The 17,080-nt window shown below is 38.2% G+C and overlaps 1 protein-coding gene across 4 annotated transcripts; it reads left to right on the top strand.

The window, feature by feature from the left end:
• LOC130169832 (myosin-3-like) lies at positions 1 to 13,168 on the top strand. 4 transcript variants are annotated; one of them, XM_056376849.1, is made up of 13 exons: positions 2 to 220; positions 1,314 to 1,420; positions 1,608 to 1,775; positions 3,232 to 3,336; positions 4,901 to 5,023; positions 5,587 to 5,742; positions 5,862 to 5,901; positions 6,049 to 6,149; positions 7,746 to 7,906; positions 9,762 to 9,915; positions 11,151 to 11,276; positions 12,189 to 12,258; positions 12,978 to 13,168. In XM_056376849.1, exons 1-13 carry the CDS (start codon positions 151 to 153, stop codon positions 13,103 to 13,105), a joined length of 1,509 nt encoding a protein of 502 aa, XP_056232824.1. In that variant the 5' UTR covers positions 2 to 150; the 3' UTR covers positions 13,106 to 13,168. The 4 variants fall into 4 exon arrangements, with proteins under 4 accessions (XP_056232826.1, XP_056232824.1, XP_056232825.1 ...); XM_056376850.1 differs by having other exon boundaries at positions 3 to 220; positions 6,049 to 6,116; XM_056376851.1 differs by lacking the exon at positions 4,901 to 5,023 and having other exon boundaries at positions 1 to 220.
• Positions 13,169 to 17,080: the final 3,912 nt, after the last annotated feature.

Here is a 17,080-nt window from a genome sequence, read left to right as displayed (position 1 = left end):
GGGGCAGGTGTTGGTATGCACTCATTTGAAATTGAACCATTTGAAAATACAGCTCTCAAAACATTGAGTACATCGGAATAAAAAACACGATACCTGTCGTAAACTAGCAGGTAACAGCTAGTTAGTTTCAGTGGTTAGGTAGAAATAAAAATGGATGTGAATTCTTCTTCAAAGATGAAAGATGGAAGGACTCCACCTCTGCGTCGGAGCAAAATCTCAGGTATTTAAAAAGTTAGTGTTAGTCAGCTGGTTAGTATAGATAACCACCAGCCACCCCCTTCAGTCAGTCAACATTCGAGGGAAGGACGTTGAAGTCATGCACGCTTATAAATACCTCGGTGTGCACCTTTTTTTCTTCAGGAAGCTCAGGTCCTTTGACATCTGCAGTGAAATGCTGCACATGTTTTATCAGTCAGTGGTGGCCAGTGAACTTTTTTATCCTGCAGTCTACTGGGGCGGCAGCATGTCAGACATGAACACAAGGAGACTGGACAAGCTGGTCAAAAAAGCTGGGTCTGTGGTTGGCAGGAGTCTGGGCTTACCAGGCTTACTTACTGACAGATGCGTGCAATGTAAGATGGAGGCCATCTTGGACAATACCAGCCATCCTCTCCACAACATTCTGGCAGGACAGAGCAGCTACAGTTGCAGCAAACGTCCTATCTGGCTGTGCTGGAGAGAGTTTTAGGAGATCCTTTGTTCCCAATGCCATCTACCGGCAGAGCACATAAAATAACAAATGGCCCTCTAGGAACACTGTTCAGAGGCACATATATACATCTATATAGATTTATATAGATATATAGATATATATACACTGTTGCTCATAAGTTGGAATAAAATATTTTTTACCTCTTTCCATGAAATGATTATGACAATGTGATTTATTCTTGACAGATAAAGTGTATATCTTCTCAAAACTTTAGTAGTCAATCTCTTCCAAACATACCACAATGAAAATTAAACCACAATTAAACTGAAAACAAAATTATTCCAACTTTATGGGCAACAGTGTATATATATGTAAGTTAACTAAGTTTATAATGTCATCAAAATAAGATAGTAATGTGCTTTAGGAATTCATAAGCTGCTTATATGACCAGTGACACATTAATGTTAGCTAATTTTCCTTAAGGTCAAGTAGTCTTAAGTGAAGAAAATATATTGCACTATATTGTTAAAGTATGAAATTACACTCTGGCGTACCCTCATAAAACTGCCATCAAGTAAAATGTCCTCCATAAAATCACCCTCAAGGAGACACAGAGTGTAGCTCCCTGAAAGGCTTAATGAAGGTCCATTTTCATTTCCAGACAAACGGGTTGAAGCGCAGAACAGTCCATCAAAACAGGTCTGGGATGACAATGACAAATATACTACAAGACAAAAGCCATTGTCCAGGCTTGGACATCCTCTGGAGGTAAGCTCCTAGTTGTTGTTTTGTATGTTTGGTGGTTTATTTGTGTTTTGTTAGTTTAAGTGCCCATATGACCACACACCAACTTCACTCTGACTTTTATTAGAAAAGAAGTGTTTTAAATGTTCTAAATGTGGAAGTTTATTAAAATTTAATCTATGTTTTTTTTTTTTATTTTCCTATCTTTCAGAAAAAACTTGAACAAGAGAAGGTGGGGAGGTTTGTACTGATCAATGAACACAACAGACTCACACAGGCTGTGAAGGAAAAAAAAGCTAAGTTAAAGAGGCTGCAGGAGTCACTGAAAGCAATGAAACTTCAGCCCGCAACTTACAACAATGAAGACACATTGAAGCAGGTAAGTGTGCCCTCCAGAGACATTTTGGAGCCTTACAAACTCACTCACAGTCCCCACCTCCCAAAAACATTGTACATACTGCTGTCAAGAGCCTGTTCTAGAGGCTCGAAAATGTATCTAATGTCATCTGTCAGCGTCTAACTGCACTGGACATACTTATTAGCACCTCCCGGTCCTACACACTCTCCCCATGAGGCTACAGTTGCCATCGCTCTAAGCACAAGCGTCATAGGTTGGCTATCCACTTTGGCTCTGGCAAATCTCAGCTAAATGTGCGTGAGATGTTCACACACACTTTACTGTCCCACAAGAGGAAATTATTTTTATAGCAATGCAGCATAAAGTACGGTGGCTCAACACACTGCAACTTAAGAGAAATAGACAAAACACAAACTAATTCAGAAAACATATTCATCAATATGACAACACGTGCTGCAAATACTCACAACACAATGGAAGTGTTTCCAGGGGACACAATAAAGTGATGCGGGGGACACCCAGGTGGCTCACTTGGCAGAGCGTGTACCATGAAGGTGTAGGTGCATATCATCCTCTATCTCTCACTGTTGCTATAGGAATTAAGGCAAAAAGTAATATTAAAAAAAAAAGAAAAAAGATGAACCCAGCTGGGACGCACTTGCATGGATGTATTATAATGCATCCATGTGTTACAAGTCACAAGTCATTGAACAACAAGTGCATTGCAGCCGGTTCATCACTTTTTAGTGTCCCCCTAGAAACACTTAAATTGTGTTGTGAGTATTTGCAACACGTGTTGTCAAACCGGCCACCGTAATAAAGACATAAAAACATAAAACATAAACATTAAGATCCGACAACAGGCTCATGTGATGAATCTTTTTATGTTCAGTGTATACAGTGGCTTGTGTTGAATGATAGACATTTAAAAGTAGATGGGGCTTAATTATGCAATTATGCAAAACAACTGAGCACCTGTGACAGTAGGATTTGTAGTTGTATAAAATAGTAAATTTGAGGTCACAGAGAAAAGATGCTCTAGGAGTTGCACACTTGTAGATTTTTTTCTCTCCACAAACACACAGTTACACCTTCTCAAATTCTTCATTGCAGGTGCACAAATCCTGTTTTACAAGAAACTCATACACTCATATTTTTGCTACAGTTGCTGCAGTGAATGTGGTGCAAAAAGGTAAAACCTAAAAAGGCAAACTTAGTACAAAAAAAAATGTTTCTCCGCTCGTTGGCGCCCATCAAACTGTTGACTGTATGTCTAAAGTTGGGCTGGCATCTACTAAACCTGCTCAGCACAACTCTCATGTCTTTGTGAACAAGTGCACCAGTGTCACCACAGAGGGACAGCTAATGCTGGATGTGTTCATTTACATTTCAAGTTGTAGCCAACACTATATTCTGATATCCTACTATCACATACTGATTACAGACTATAACTTCTTGCTTTATTTTCTGCTGTCAGCATATACGACAGCTGGAGAACAACACAGAGAAAATGAAGAAGAAGACCACAGAGGCAAAGAAGATCCAGGTGACCTATCACCACATTTGTGAGAACCTGCAGCAGGTGAGTTATGCTATTTCATACACCGTCAACCTCTATATGAAAGGAGGTTTTAGAAGTTTATTAGGAGGGATTGGTGTCCCTAGGACTTTAATCTGTGATACAGTACATACTGATAAGATTAAGAATAAAAGTCTGGTAGCTCTATTTCTGCTTCTTTCTAAGTGCACTAAAGTGAAATAAGATTGCATTAGAGCTAACAGGAATAAATGATTAAAAACTATCATTCAAAAAGAGCAAAAACATGTAAACAAAGGAGTGTAAAACAAAAAGGATGGAAGAATATTGTATATCACTCCTCCTTTAGTCATTAAAAATGCATCTGCAACTTGTCTTGAATAAACAAGCCTTAATTTGCTGCAGCTGTTGTTTTGCTGAGGAAGTACAAAACAACTACAATAATGGCATGTTGTCTTTTTAGGTTTCCAGTGTTTGTACACATGACTTTTGTACACATGCATGCTAGTTGTATTTTATCTGTTTTCATTAATTTTTTTCAAAATTAACCCACAATTCCAAGTGTTTAAACATATCAATAGAAAGTAAACAGAAATGGTACGTAATTGCATGTTTATGGCCTAAGTATGCTTCAAATGTAGAACTTGTTGGATCATCTTACGGTGTCTGAAACTCCTCCTCCTGTTTATTTTCTGATATAATAACTGTCAGCTATGATAGAATGAATTCAAGTATGTGTATGAATGATGTTTAATGTGAGAGGAAAACACATTTTCAAACACAGCTGTGTACAGCTGTGGTGTCTGTGTAAATGATTATATGTTAGTGAGCAATCGAACGAAATCATTGATATTAGGTCTCAGTTTAGAACTCAGTTAAGAACTCAGCATGCACTCAGTGTGGCCTGTGAATGTCGGATTAAGGAATAAGTAATTATAAAGTAGATATTCATATAAATGAGTTGTGTGGAATACTGTACATGAGTGAAATATTTATTTTTTATATATTGTGAAATAATTGAAGAAATGATTAAAACTCAACTAATTATCATAAAAGAGGGTAAATAAACATAACACTTACACACAGGAATGAACATTTCCTTTTATTTATTTAGCTTAACAAGGCTGCTCATGCTACCTCCCACCCCACCTAGCAGGCTCCCTAGGTGGGCTTGAGATGACTCTGCCTTGGCTCTATCCAGCAGGAGCTAGTAAGCATTGCTACAACTGGCTCCTCAGTATGAGATAACTGGACAGATTTAGTAGCAGAGTTTTTTAGCACCAGGTTTTGTACTTGCTAGCTGAGGAGAGACATGAGTACATGATTGGCTGAAAGGTGAGAGGGCTGTGACATCACCACTGTCATGCAAACAAAATGTGTTGTTATTAAATGTGACATTATGAAATTGATTATACAATCTAATATTAAATGGCACAGTCTCCTTTCATGAGCCAACTACAAAATGGATATGAATGAAATAAAACTCTTCAAATCTGTAAAGGTTACATTCCAGCCCTAAAGAGCAGGACACTGAGATGCAGGCCCTTGGATCCACAATACTGAACCGTTCTCTAATTCAGCTAATGTTTTGTTTTTGTAATGTGGTTAGGAGGTCCGTGATATTTACCAGGTCCTGGAGCAGAGAGAGTGTGCGGTTGCCGATAGACAGGCAAAGGTGGACAATGTTACCAAAATGCTTCAGTCGGCAGAAGCTGCTGCAGACGGCACACTGGTAAGACCTCACCAGCACAAACTTAGCTTAACCTGACTACGGCGAGGTCTGATGTGGATTTCAGACTGCTGTTTGGAGGCATTCGGGATGCTTTCAGAAGCTCCACTGGGTAAAATGAGCAGAACTCATGATCAGATAAAGACAGAAAGTTCAAATCACCTCTAGAACAACCCAAAGAAATGTATAAAACTTTTTATGCTGAAGTTTTCTTTTGTTATTATAGTTTGCAGCTTTTATCTATAAAATAAGGAAAATTTCAAGGTCCGTTTTTTGTTTTTTTCTTGTTTTATGGGCTACTTACCCATATTACACTGTACAGAAGTCTTTCTCGAGTGGCATATATTATTAGCTGATGTTGTGCTGATTCTGAATCTGTGCAGCACTTAGTGAAGCTTTGCTAAAAATGACAATTTTATAAGGCAAAACACAAAGGTATGAAAAAACGGAAAAGTCGTAATGTGGACCTCAGGGTTAAATAAAACCAATCATCAAACCTGCGTCAGGTCTTTCGAAGATTAAAAATGCGATGCTCTTTGTTCTTCTCTTTCTTTCCACCCCATCAGGGCAGGATGGTTCAGGTGGAACATGAGACAATGGAAACAAGAAGAGAAATGTCTGGTCATCTGTGTGAACTGAGTACAGAAGTAAAGGAGCTAAAAAAGGATATGGAAACATTTGGGCGTCTGAGCCCACGAGGACAGAGCAGGATGAAAGAGCGGGTAAGAGTGGAAAAGAACCTAATCGGAGATTTTGATGAAGACAAATAATGTTAATCAATTTTTAAGTAAAAGTGATTAAGGTTCATTTATTGTTCTTACGTATCATTTTTCATATGCAGGAAACTGAAGAAGAGGAAGCACGTCCAGATTCTGTTGAAGGTGCAGCAACTTCCTTCAGTGTGCCAGAGCAGTGTGAGCTCTGTATTACCTGTCCCTTCTGCTTAACACGCCACAATGCTGTAAACCTAAATAAGTTATGTAATGAAATTGTTAGAGTGTTGACATGTGCTGTGTGTGCCTCCTCAGATCAGCAGTGTTATGACCTCAGTGGTGCTTCAGGGTATGACATGAAACCAGTCAAGGATATGGAGCCTGTGAGTGAAGCTCTGGGCTGTGCTGATGTCCAGGTTGTCAGTTCACTTCAAATCACATTTATATTCATTATCAATGAAGCAGTTGTAGCAGACAGGTTCCCTGCAAAATACACAATAAGAAATAGAAAAATAGAAAAGCAAGGGGCACATCAGCAGCTCATGTGTTTGAATCCTGGCACAGGAACTAACTACAGATTTATCTGGTTATTCCCTGCAGGCACGCAGCTGGCCATTATTCTTTGAATGTAGGTTGTGATGTTGGGCACCAAAATTCAGTGTTGGGACAATGTCTAATGCCAATTTGACGTAGAATACTGACGACAGCTGGTGATGATATTTTGTTGGTTTTAAGTTGTGTTGTTAAGTAACCAAATTCCAGTGTCCTCTAAACGTCTCATGCCAACGCCAAAATACCAACATTCTAGTTGTTAGCAAAACCCAACGTCTGCTAAATGTCACAATGTCAATTAGCAAACGTTGGGTTTTGACATCCAAACAACATTTAACATCTGTCCTACATTTCAGTCCAACATCTTTGTGACTTAACATTGATGTCCTGAGCCTGCTGGGTTGATACCATGTTTCATTGTGTTCACATCATTGTTGCTTTGATTAAGTTACACAAACAGTGATGAGCCTGGACAGCCAAGATTTCTAAAAACCTACTGTATTCTATATCTATATAATTATACTACATGATGCTGTGATCAAACAGTATTTCTTATGAAAATATTTCTCAGCTGAATTTATTTTTCATGAAGTTGTAGTTGGTATAAAATTTAGATTTATTTGTTAACTCTTCATAACAAATTATACAATGTGTCCTTTTGTGAGATTAATTCAAGGGATAGTTTGACATTTTGGGAAATCACTAAATAATAAATATTTGCTCTCTTGCTAAGAGTGAAAGACTGATGCCACTTTTATGTTTGTTGGTAAATATGAAGCTAAAGCCAGCAACTGATTAGCTTAGCTTAGTATAAAAACAAAAAGGGGGAAAAGAGCTTGCCAGTCTCTGTCCAAAGGTAATGACCTATGGCTTCCAGCACCTCCACAGCTCCCTAAGTACAACATTATTTGTCCAATCTGTACAAAAACTGAACAAAAACAACAGGTTGTGGTTTTATTGGCAGTTAGGAAACAAAAACAGCAAATAACAAATTGCAGCGATTTCCTGGCATCTTGTCACTTGAGGTTGCCAGATATCAAGTTTCTGTGCCCAGTCAAGAAATATAGTAACTGAATGTTGTTACTTTTGGACAGAGCTAGGCTGCCTGTTTCCAGCCTTTATGCTAAGCTAAGATAACCAGCTGCTTTAGCTTTAGTTTAGCATGCAGACATGAAAGTGTAAAGTGATAAATCATATTATTTTGGGTGAGTTCATGGGTATCAAGGCAGTCTTTTGAAGCACTTTGTTGATTTACAAGATAAATGCTACACAATTATTGTTATAATTATTATTTCTATTGATACACACTGCAAATAAGCCAATGGCTGCATTGAGTGGTTAATGCAACATTTTTGATAGCAAGTCAAACTCATTATTTTTACAGTATATTATGTGACCAGAGAGCTTGTTTAAGCCACTGTTGTCTGGCTGAATCATGTGGTGTCTGCCTGTCTTAATAGAAGCTAGTTAACAAGATGGTGTCACAGCGAGCTACCGAGGAGCAGCTGGCCACTGAGAAAACCCAGTACGATGAACTGATTGAACAGGACGCCCAAATCCTGGCTGATCTGGACCTACAGTGTGCCGAACTCAAGTTCAGTGAGAAACCTGCAGCTATAAGGTATTGTCACTGAAACACTGCTACACAGTCTGAGTTATCCAGTGTTCAGGTGTTACTGCCTCATGTCATATTCAGGTGTTGTATTCAATCTTTACTTAATCAACCAATAATAAATAGCAAACCACGTGTTACTTGTAGAGCCAAAGTGCAGGTTAATTCAGATGGTCACAACACATTTTACACATTTATTTAAAAAACAATGTCATTTAATTAGGGCTGAAACACTGAAAACTGTTTAACCAATATTCTGGCTGGATCGTAACAGAGGGGCCACCCCTATAAAATCTGGAATGTCCCTGACTGACTGACTGACTGACTGACACTGGTCAGCCGAGTGCCTCATGTGGCTCCAACTTAGCACATTGTATCTAGATTTAGAGAGTTTTTTTTGCAAATGGGTATAAACCTGGTAAATGACCGGACCGTGTATGGATACTGACCAGGGGCTTAGGGCTACACCTATTGTCTATTGAGCCGCTCTGGTTTCCCAGCTGCTCGGGAACTACGGGAAGAGGATAAACGGTTCCAATACACTGAGCCTCGCCTCCATTACAGCGAATAAACTACTTTCATTACATGTATCATTATTACTTAAAGCAGGAAGAGTAATAACTAAACATAAGACACACCAAGCAAAGAGAGCAGGAGAAAGGGAGGGAGAGAGAGAAGTCATCAGTAACTAGCAGATCTGAATAGCAGGTCAACAACTGAAACACCAGCAGCCAGAAATGAGACACTACACTGTTAAGAAATGAAAGGTTTCTGAAATGCTAGAGGGTTGTTAATTTCAAACCATAACAGGAAGTGTTGATTTTGTATTAACATGTAATGCAGTAACTTTAACATTACAATCAGGAGCGACTGAAAACAAGGCTTTGTACTAAAATACCCCTTGGCCAATTGTACATGTCAAAGAGAGGGGGTTAGACATAAATACCTGCCTCAAAGGTCAAAGTTCGAGGTCACAGTGATCTCACAAAATGTGGTTTTGGCCTTGTGGATGCGATATCTCAGTAACGCCTTGTGAGAAGTCTAACATTTCTCTAAAGTTACCGCTGGGGAAATACTGCATGATGGATGTGCTATTGTGAAAATGTCATTGTTTTTGGAAAGGGTAGAAAAATCTAGTCTTCTATGTGTTTTCTGATGCAGTTTAATACTTACTTTAGTAGCAATGTATGACAATACTAGGATAAATTACTCCATAGACAATAAATATGGATAAGTAACCAATGTATCATGTCTGTTCATACTACCCAGTCTATTCTAGATGCTAGATTTGCCACATGCAATGAGCCATCAGTCTGGATTACTGCATCTGTCTTTGAGCTCACATGTAGTTTAATGCCTATGGCCATGTGGAGGATTTGATAATGGCGACTATGATTACTTGAAAGCTTCTCCTGATAGGTGCTTTCGGCTTGACTGATGATTCATCACTGGCATGGTGAGGTAATCTCTGTTAACAGCATTCTCTTGTAGTGTGATATGAGACCTGATTGATGTCTCTGCTAATTTCTCCTGAGATGTTTTCACAACCCTCCACCGCTCTCATCCCACCCCCCTTCACCTTTGGCGATTCTCAAAGTGTGTTGTCACACAGTGACATATTCAATATCTGATCTGCACTTAATCTTGTTAAACAGCTGGGACAGGGAGAGTTTTGTACTGAAGAGAAATAACAGTAGTAACGACAGAATGACTGAGGAAGAACTGTGACACTGTCAAATGGGGCCATTAAAATTTTATCATATACTGCAGAGTGAAACATTTCACTGCCATGTTTAGAGGTTTCTTTTAAAATGTAGTGTGAGAGGTGGAGTGTCTTAAAACAAAACATCTGTTTTCTTTTAAGGTTTGAAAAGCTGAAGAAACAAATCCAGGCAAAGCCTGTAGGGAACCATGTTGAACGACTACATGCCAGTCTGAAGCATTCTCAGGATCTGTTGGACACTGTTGAGCAGGGGGTCAACACCCTGTACTTCCGGATGAGCTCCGTGCCCGTGGAGGTCTGGACCTGAACTTTCCCACTATTTGTTTTAGGATGTCTATTTGTTTACTACTTTCTTAAAAGGATTTATTCAGGTTTTTTCAAGAGAGTACACTGTAACAATACTAAACCTCTGTCCCAAATCCTTCCTACATTCTTAATTTATATACCAAATTATCATGGTATACCGTTGTAACGTTATACAAAAAAATCAACATACTTTTAAAATTCACACCAAAAGCAAATTAAGTAAATGAATGACGTCAGATGTCAAACTGCAACATTGAAATGTCACTTACTATTAAACTTCATTAAAAGAAATCAATAGAACTCAAAAAAAATAAATCGCCCATATTTAGTATGCATACTAGATATGCATGCTGTCTTGTCTGAAGATGCTTCAGTTTGCTACTTGTCCAAGGTAAATACACAAGCTACATACTCAAAACTAGCTTAGAAGTAGCATGTAGTATGAAAATGGGACACTGTACCTCACTGCTTTGAGCTAAAAGCTAATGTCAGCATGCTAGCACATTCACAGTGACAAAGCTAAATTCTGAAGTTCATGAGGTACAATGTTTACCATGTTTACCATCTTAGTTTAGTGCGTAAGCATGCTAACATTCGCTAGTTAGCCCTAAACACAAAGTGCAGTTGAGGTTTATAGGAATGTCATGTGTTTTGCATATTTGAAAGGTACTGGACAAATTCAAATGTTGAGCTGATGTTGTTCGATGAAAAGTCAGAGGATTATCAGAGTGTTTACAATTCATCCAGAGAGGAGCATTAATGTTTGCACTAAATTTTATGGCAGTCCATTCACCTACTACAGAGACCTTTCACTCGAAACCACAAATCTAACAGCCACACCACTGGCATGGCTAAATGGTGGAAGAAAAAATCTAATCTACATCTAAGCTAGTGTAATTAATCACACATAGCAACACTAGCAATTTGGTCCAATCCTGGAGTAGTTTACCTGATAAATATGATTGATCGCTGGCTAGCAGGGTTTGTACAGACATTCAAGGTCAAGAGGATTCATCCTACTGACTTTGATGATTCCCTTAATATCCATGTTCCCTTCAGGATAAAGGGTAATTGTAATCATCCCCTGATTTTTCCATCTTGCACCGCCATCATATTAGCATTTTCATTTGCCAGTATTATTCTTTTGTGACCAATGGGAAAGCACAGATGGACTCTTACCAAAATAAACTGATGTATTCAACAAATCTTTTGACTGTTTTTCAGGGGTTCCGCTGGCCAAAATGTACTGACTGCACAGACAAACTGAGAGACATCAGCACACCCCTATCAACATTACTGCAAAGCACATCGATGCAGACACCTGAGACCAGAGACATGGACCAAGAGACGGTGCTACAAATCTCTTATACTTTCTGTTTGCTCTCTGCCACTCTGTTCTGTTTGCATCTGACCAATCCAAAAAGGATAAAACAGGCCATTGCATAAGAAGGACAAAAAAGTAAAAAAAAAAAAAAAAAAAAGTATAAATAAATATATGCAGAAATAAATAATTTAATACATAGATAAATGCAAAATAAATACATTTTGGTAGTGAAAAATGCAATTTTTCTTTATTTCTGCATTTCTGCATCTACTTATTTTTTATTTCTATAGTTCTGCATTTATTTGATTATTTCTACATTTATTAATTTATGCATTTCTAGCTTCATTTATGTATTTACTTTTATATTTCTACATTTATTTATGTATTTAATGATTTAGTTCACGTTTATTTATTTATACTTTTTATTTAACATTTTCTGTTCTTCATAATTGTGATATATCCAACATTTTGTGCTGCTATTATTATTATAATGTTATAAGACAAACTTTAAACATCTATTGAACTACAAAAACCTCAATTCTGTGCAGATTGTCAGTATAGTTATACTGGACTTTTTCCTTTCCTAAGTATTTCATTTTATGTAACTATTAAAGAAACACTTGACATTATATGAGAAGGTTGATGGACAGTATTCATCAAACTGGTGTTTTCCAAGTTCTCTAATGCATTTATGACTTAGTTACTAAGTATTTCTTACATCAGTTTGTAAGTAAGTTTTTTAAGTGTCAGGAATCAAATTTGGTGTAAATTGTTCATTTAAAAATATATATTTTAGTTGCAATTCTAGTTTCAATTGATACCTCTCAGCTTCCAGTCTCTTTAGAAAAGACTCAAGTTGTCTTATAGGTGTAACCATGATTCTGTTGAGTCTGTTTCATGTGTTAACCTCCACAACCTTTGCCTTTGCATCTTCCTAGTTATACAGTTTGCTGGAAAGTTTCAATACGATGGAGCTGAGTAACAACAAGAGACCGACCACCCCTACAGGTGAGGACTGACTCAGGATTCCTCCAGCTGCCTATAACCGAGGAGCTTTTTCTAAGTTTTGCTATTGCTACATAGCTAATGTTCGCTTTAACAGCAGTGCATATATAAGTCTTTTCATGGTGGTACAATGCTATGCTGTGTTATGTATTAACATATGTGTTTATTTAGTTAAGTTTAGAAAACAGCATTAGGCTTTGGTGTATGTTCACAAAGCCTTCACACTGCTAAGGTCATACTTTAGAAGGCTGCTAGTCTGTTCCAGCATTAGAAAAATACAACCGAAGAGCTAATGTACAACAATGGCCAAGTGTTAGGGAGAGGACAACACTGACCTGTTAAGGATACCAGGGGATACCTGGCAGTTGTATTGACTTTCATGGAGGCAATGAACAAAGTGATTGGGAAACAAACATAAAACAGGAAAGTCAGGAATCTCACTCTGGGCCAAATCAAAGCAGCGTAATGGGAAGGATCATCAGTGCAGTGAATTGTTCGTCAGTACAAAGTAGTAGGAACGGGCCGGATGGTTTATCAGTGTACTCAGGTTAAAGCTTCCTACTGCAACAATGTTAATTTAAGGAAAATCACACTATTTTACTTTCCAGTTTTGACTCTTTAGGACGGGGTAGGTGTGACAGCTGTCTTTAAAAATCAAGGCTGTTGTTTGTGCAGCCATCTTGACTGAGCATCTACCTTTCTCTCTTTATCCCATCTCGCAGACGCTCCCCAGCTGAGTGATGAAGAAGAAGAAGAGAGCTGTCCATCCCGTGATGACATCAAACTCTGCAGTATTAGACTGATTGAAGCCCAGCAGAGCAAGAAGTCCTCGAGGAGAGTCAAGCTGTAGTAAAGATGCAGACCACACAGTGGGTTTAATAAGGCTAATGAAATAAACAGGAAAACAGCAGGATTTGTCTGCTTGTGTTGAGTGCTCTTTTGATTCACCAATCAGGTGGCTTTATGACATGAAGGACATTAGTCTGAGTAGTCTGAATACCAAATCCACAGTGTACCAGATCTTCAACCCACTTCAACTGATGACAGTGGAAGAGTGATTTCTATCAAAATTCAAAACACTGGAAGTCATTTTCTGCTCTAGACTAAAAACGGTGACAGTCTTTCCTTGGACTTTTATAGAGGCAAGAAATGTGTCTTCATTTATGGTCAGATCGTCATTTAAGTTACAATAATAAACGCAACACCCAATCTGTTTTGAATAACACTACTTAAATCATTTTATTTTGAGTCCAGGACTGTGTTGTAGCAGAACAGTGGCATGTTTTCATGTTGTGCTACTTCATACTCCTCTCTACATTTAAAGGGCAGATATTTTAAATACATTTTTTTTCTGCAGAGTACAAGTTGCTCTACTTTGAAATTTGAAACGTTTAAAAAGTACCTCCAAACTTAACTGTTTCATGGCTTAAAGTTCACTGTGCCAGAATTCCAGCGTGGGACATTTTAGATTTGAAAATAGATAATTATATGTTTCTATTCTTGCATTTTTTTTTTTCAGTAGCAAGAAAATGGCTTTATATATATATATATATATATATATATATATATATATATATATACACACACACATATATAGTTGATTTGTACACTGCAAAAAAAGCATGAAACAGCCTTATGTATGAACTGCAGAGCATGAACGCTACCATTAGGTGGGAGCATTGTGCAGCCTATTCTGAGAAAAAGCTGCATGTCAGGCTGGTGGTAAATTTATCTACCTGGAGGATGACACTGGACTGACTCCCAAAAGTGAAAATGAAAATTAGTCTGACATGGAGCAATTCTGTGTGACTGAAAATAGTATATTATATGTTACACAGATATTGTCTGGGAATCAGAAACTGACAAGAAGGTTACACAAGGTTATATACATGCTTTATATATGCTTTACATACATGCATACATTCATATATACATACATGTCTGTCTTTCTATCTATCTATCTATCTATCTATCTATCTATCTATCTATCTATCTATCTATCTATCTATCTATCTATCTATCTATCTATCTATCTTTATATATACATACATACATATTTATATACACATATATAATCTATATACAACACACACACACGTATATATATATATTTATATATATAGTATATATATACACATACACACATATGACTGATATGCCTCTGACAGCATGTTTGGTCTCATACTGAAGTGTTGTGTCAGTAAATCCTACATTTAACACACAAAGTTATAAAGATATTTACATCACTTGTATTTTTTTTAACAATTGGTGGCATGCATTTCTCAGTTCTGAGAAATAGAGAAAGATGCTACTGAAAAAAAATCACACTAATGGTTTTGTTTTCTTTAAGATGGAAAAATAGGGCATTTTACTGCACCCATCCCGATTTTATACAAGAGTTTGTTTTATGGACTCATGATGAAAAGTATTATTTAAAAGGACAAATATAATACCTGATGGAGATGGTTTTGAATAATAAGGATTTAAGGCTGGATAACAGATTGGGCGGCTTTTTGCAGTGTTGCTTTCGTCACCAAGGTAGATCTGGGGCATCATGTGACTCAGTTACATGACTGATATTCTGTAGAAAGAGCAAGGCACACATACCATCTCCACTGCAGCAGACAGGAGAAAGGCTGGAGTGGGCATGTACAGTAGATATTTAGCAGTTTAGTGTTAGCATGCTTACATTTGTTCATTAGTGATGAACACAAAGTTGAACAAACACTGTTGGTGGTTCAAGATGAAAAGTCAGAGTAACCGAGATTCATCCTCTGGGGACCATGAGTATTACAAACATTTTTATAAAATGTCGTGACAGTGAATCCAGAAGTGCAGAAACATTTCGCTCACAACCAAAAATGCCAACGTCATGGTGGCAATCAATTTGATTCATCCTCTTAGGACCATGTGTGTCTTTACAAAGCTTCATGGCAGTAGTGACACGTTTCAGTGAGGACCAAAGTGAATTGCCAGTTGATCAATGATCACCTTTAGTAAATTGTCCACACTCCGTTATACAAAGTCCTCAAAACCTGCTTGTCTCTCTTGGTATGTGACTGTGTGAAATTTTCATGTCTAGGAACAACGCAAACAGTACACGTGCCATGTTTGGTTAGATAGTACAGGAAGTTACACGTCACAGTTACTGTGTGAGACCACTGTGTTCCTGTTAAGCCGCCTGTTTATCTCATCCTCGAAGTGAATTGAGAGCAACTCTGATCTGAGCGTCTGATTTTTGCCGTCAAACCTGCCGTTTCTGAATGACATCTGGGATTAGGTCACGGCTTGTTACCAAGCGACGACCTGCAGGGCTGAAAAATGAAGCCAACACTGAAGTGCCAAAAACTGCAATTATTCGACTAGAGTCTGGCTCCAACAGTGAGTCAATCCCCACAGACTGCCACGTTAAAATGTCCAGCTTTCCAGCAGAAATAAACATGTTTGCAGCCTGTTTTCGGTCTTTATAGCTAATTTCCGCCCCTCCCCTTTGCCAATTTTTGGATTAGACCGGGAGCTCGGCGGAGTCAGGCACTGCCAAGGTGTCGGGGTACTCAGATATGGAAATTTTCATAGATCCAAAATGGTAAAATTTGTGACTGGAGAGAGTATTGATACGGGAAAACAACACATTGACATTAGATTCAAGGGATCTATGAAAGTGGTATGTAATTGCTTTAACTACACCGAACAAAAATTGAGACTTCTGGTAGATATTTTAAGAAATCTTATCAAGTGTAAATTATTTTCTGCGCTGGAAACCATATGGAAGTATAATATACTATAGCTCATGTTTTAAATGTTTTCACTTACCTTTGATAGGCCATCTTTGCATTGTGTGTAGAGACAGTTTTACACATTCACTGCAAGCAGCTGTCCAGTACAGCCACAGTGTTACATGTGAAGGGAGCCAGATGCATTGGAGCTATAACCCAACACATCCACACCCTCCACTTGGACACATCATTGATTTAATCTGTGTTAGTGACCTGCTTCTTCATGTTTGCAAATGATTTTCTATTTTTTTTATCTTGTGTTTCTCATCTCCATTGTAGCGCTCCTCTGCTCCTCCAGGTGTCTCTGGGCTTCTCTATCATCCATTTTTAACGTAAAACAAAGCGGGTCACGCAGGTAAGTAGGTCACCGCACAGCTGGAGTTGTGAATCCCTCTGGCTTCAGCACATGATTATGTTCTGTACGTGTTGCGACTCTGCCAATTGCTCCGCTCGGGCATCAGACATGTGGAGACAAGGCACGTTTCCCTCCAGGAAACTCAATCAATGTGCCAAGTGACCTGTTTGTTCTCTGACACCATCATACTCTGCCTTAATTGAATTGTCACTATAAAAATGATTTATATTTTCCTTCTTGGCTTGTTTTCAGATTTGTTTAGTTATCTCCTTTAAACCCTTAGTTATTGGAAGACTGTTTCACTGTAATGTTTTTGTCAGTAGCCTCTGTTTTTTCTCTGGCTGCAAGGCTATAAGTCCAGTCTCAGGGTCTCAGGACCTTTTATTTTCTTTTATCATGGACTTGTCTTTGCCTCGGCCACCCGTCTTCCGCTGATGATGTTCTGCTGTCATTTAGATGTCAGTTCCCTATAAGTGTACAATAATTCTTCAACATCGAATGCGCTTTACAAGTCGAGGAAGAGCTTGTTTTTCATAGTGTGGAGCGGAAACCGCTCTCAGTGAACGCACCACATGATTTAAAGATGAAATAACATAAACTGCGCTGTGGCCCTCTCCTGCTCCAGGCCGAGTCTGAATGGTCAGGGTGAAAGCATTACATACCACTACTGTAACATACCTGCAAAATGACTTAC

The sequence above is a fragment of the Seriola aureovittata genome, chromosome 5 (assembly GCF_021018895.1).
Source record: "Seriola aureovittata isolate HTS-2021-v1 ecotype China chromosome 5, ASM2101889v1, whole genome shotgun sequence".
NCBI classification, from domain to species: domain Eukaryota; kingdom Metazoa; phylum Chordata; class Actinopteri; order Carangiformes; family Carangidae; genus Seriola; species Seriola aureovittata.
The sequence above is the reverse complement of the archived record's forward strand: the minus strand, read 5'-3'. Positions and strand labels throughout refer to the sequence as shown.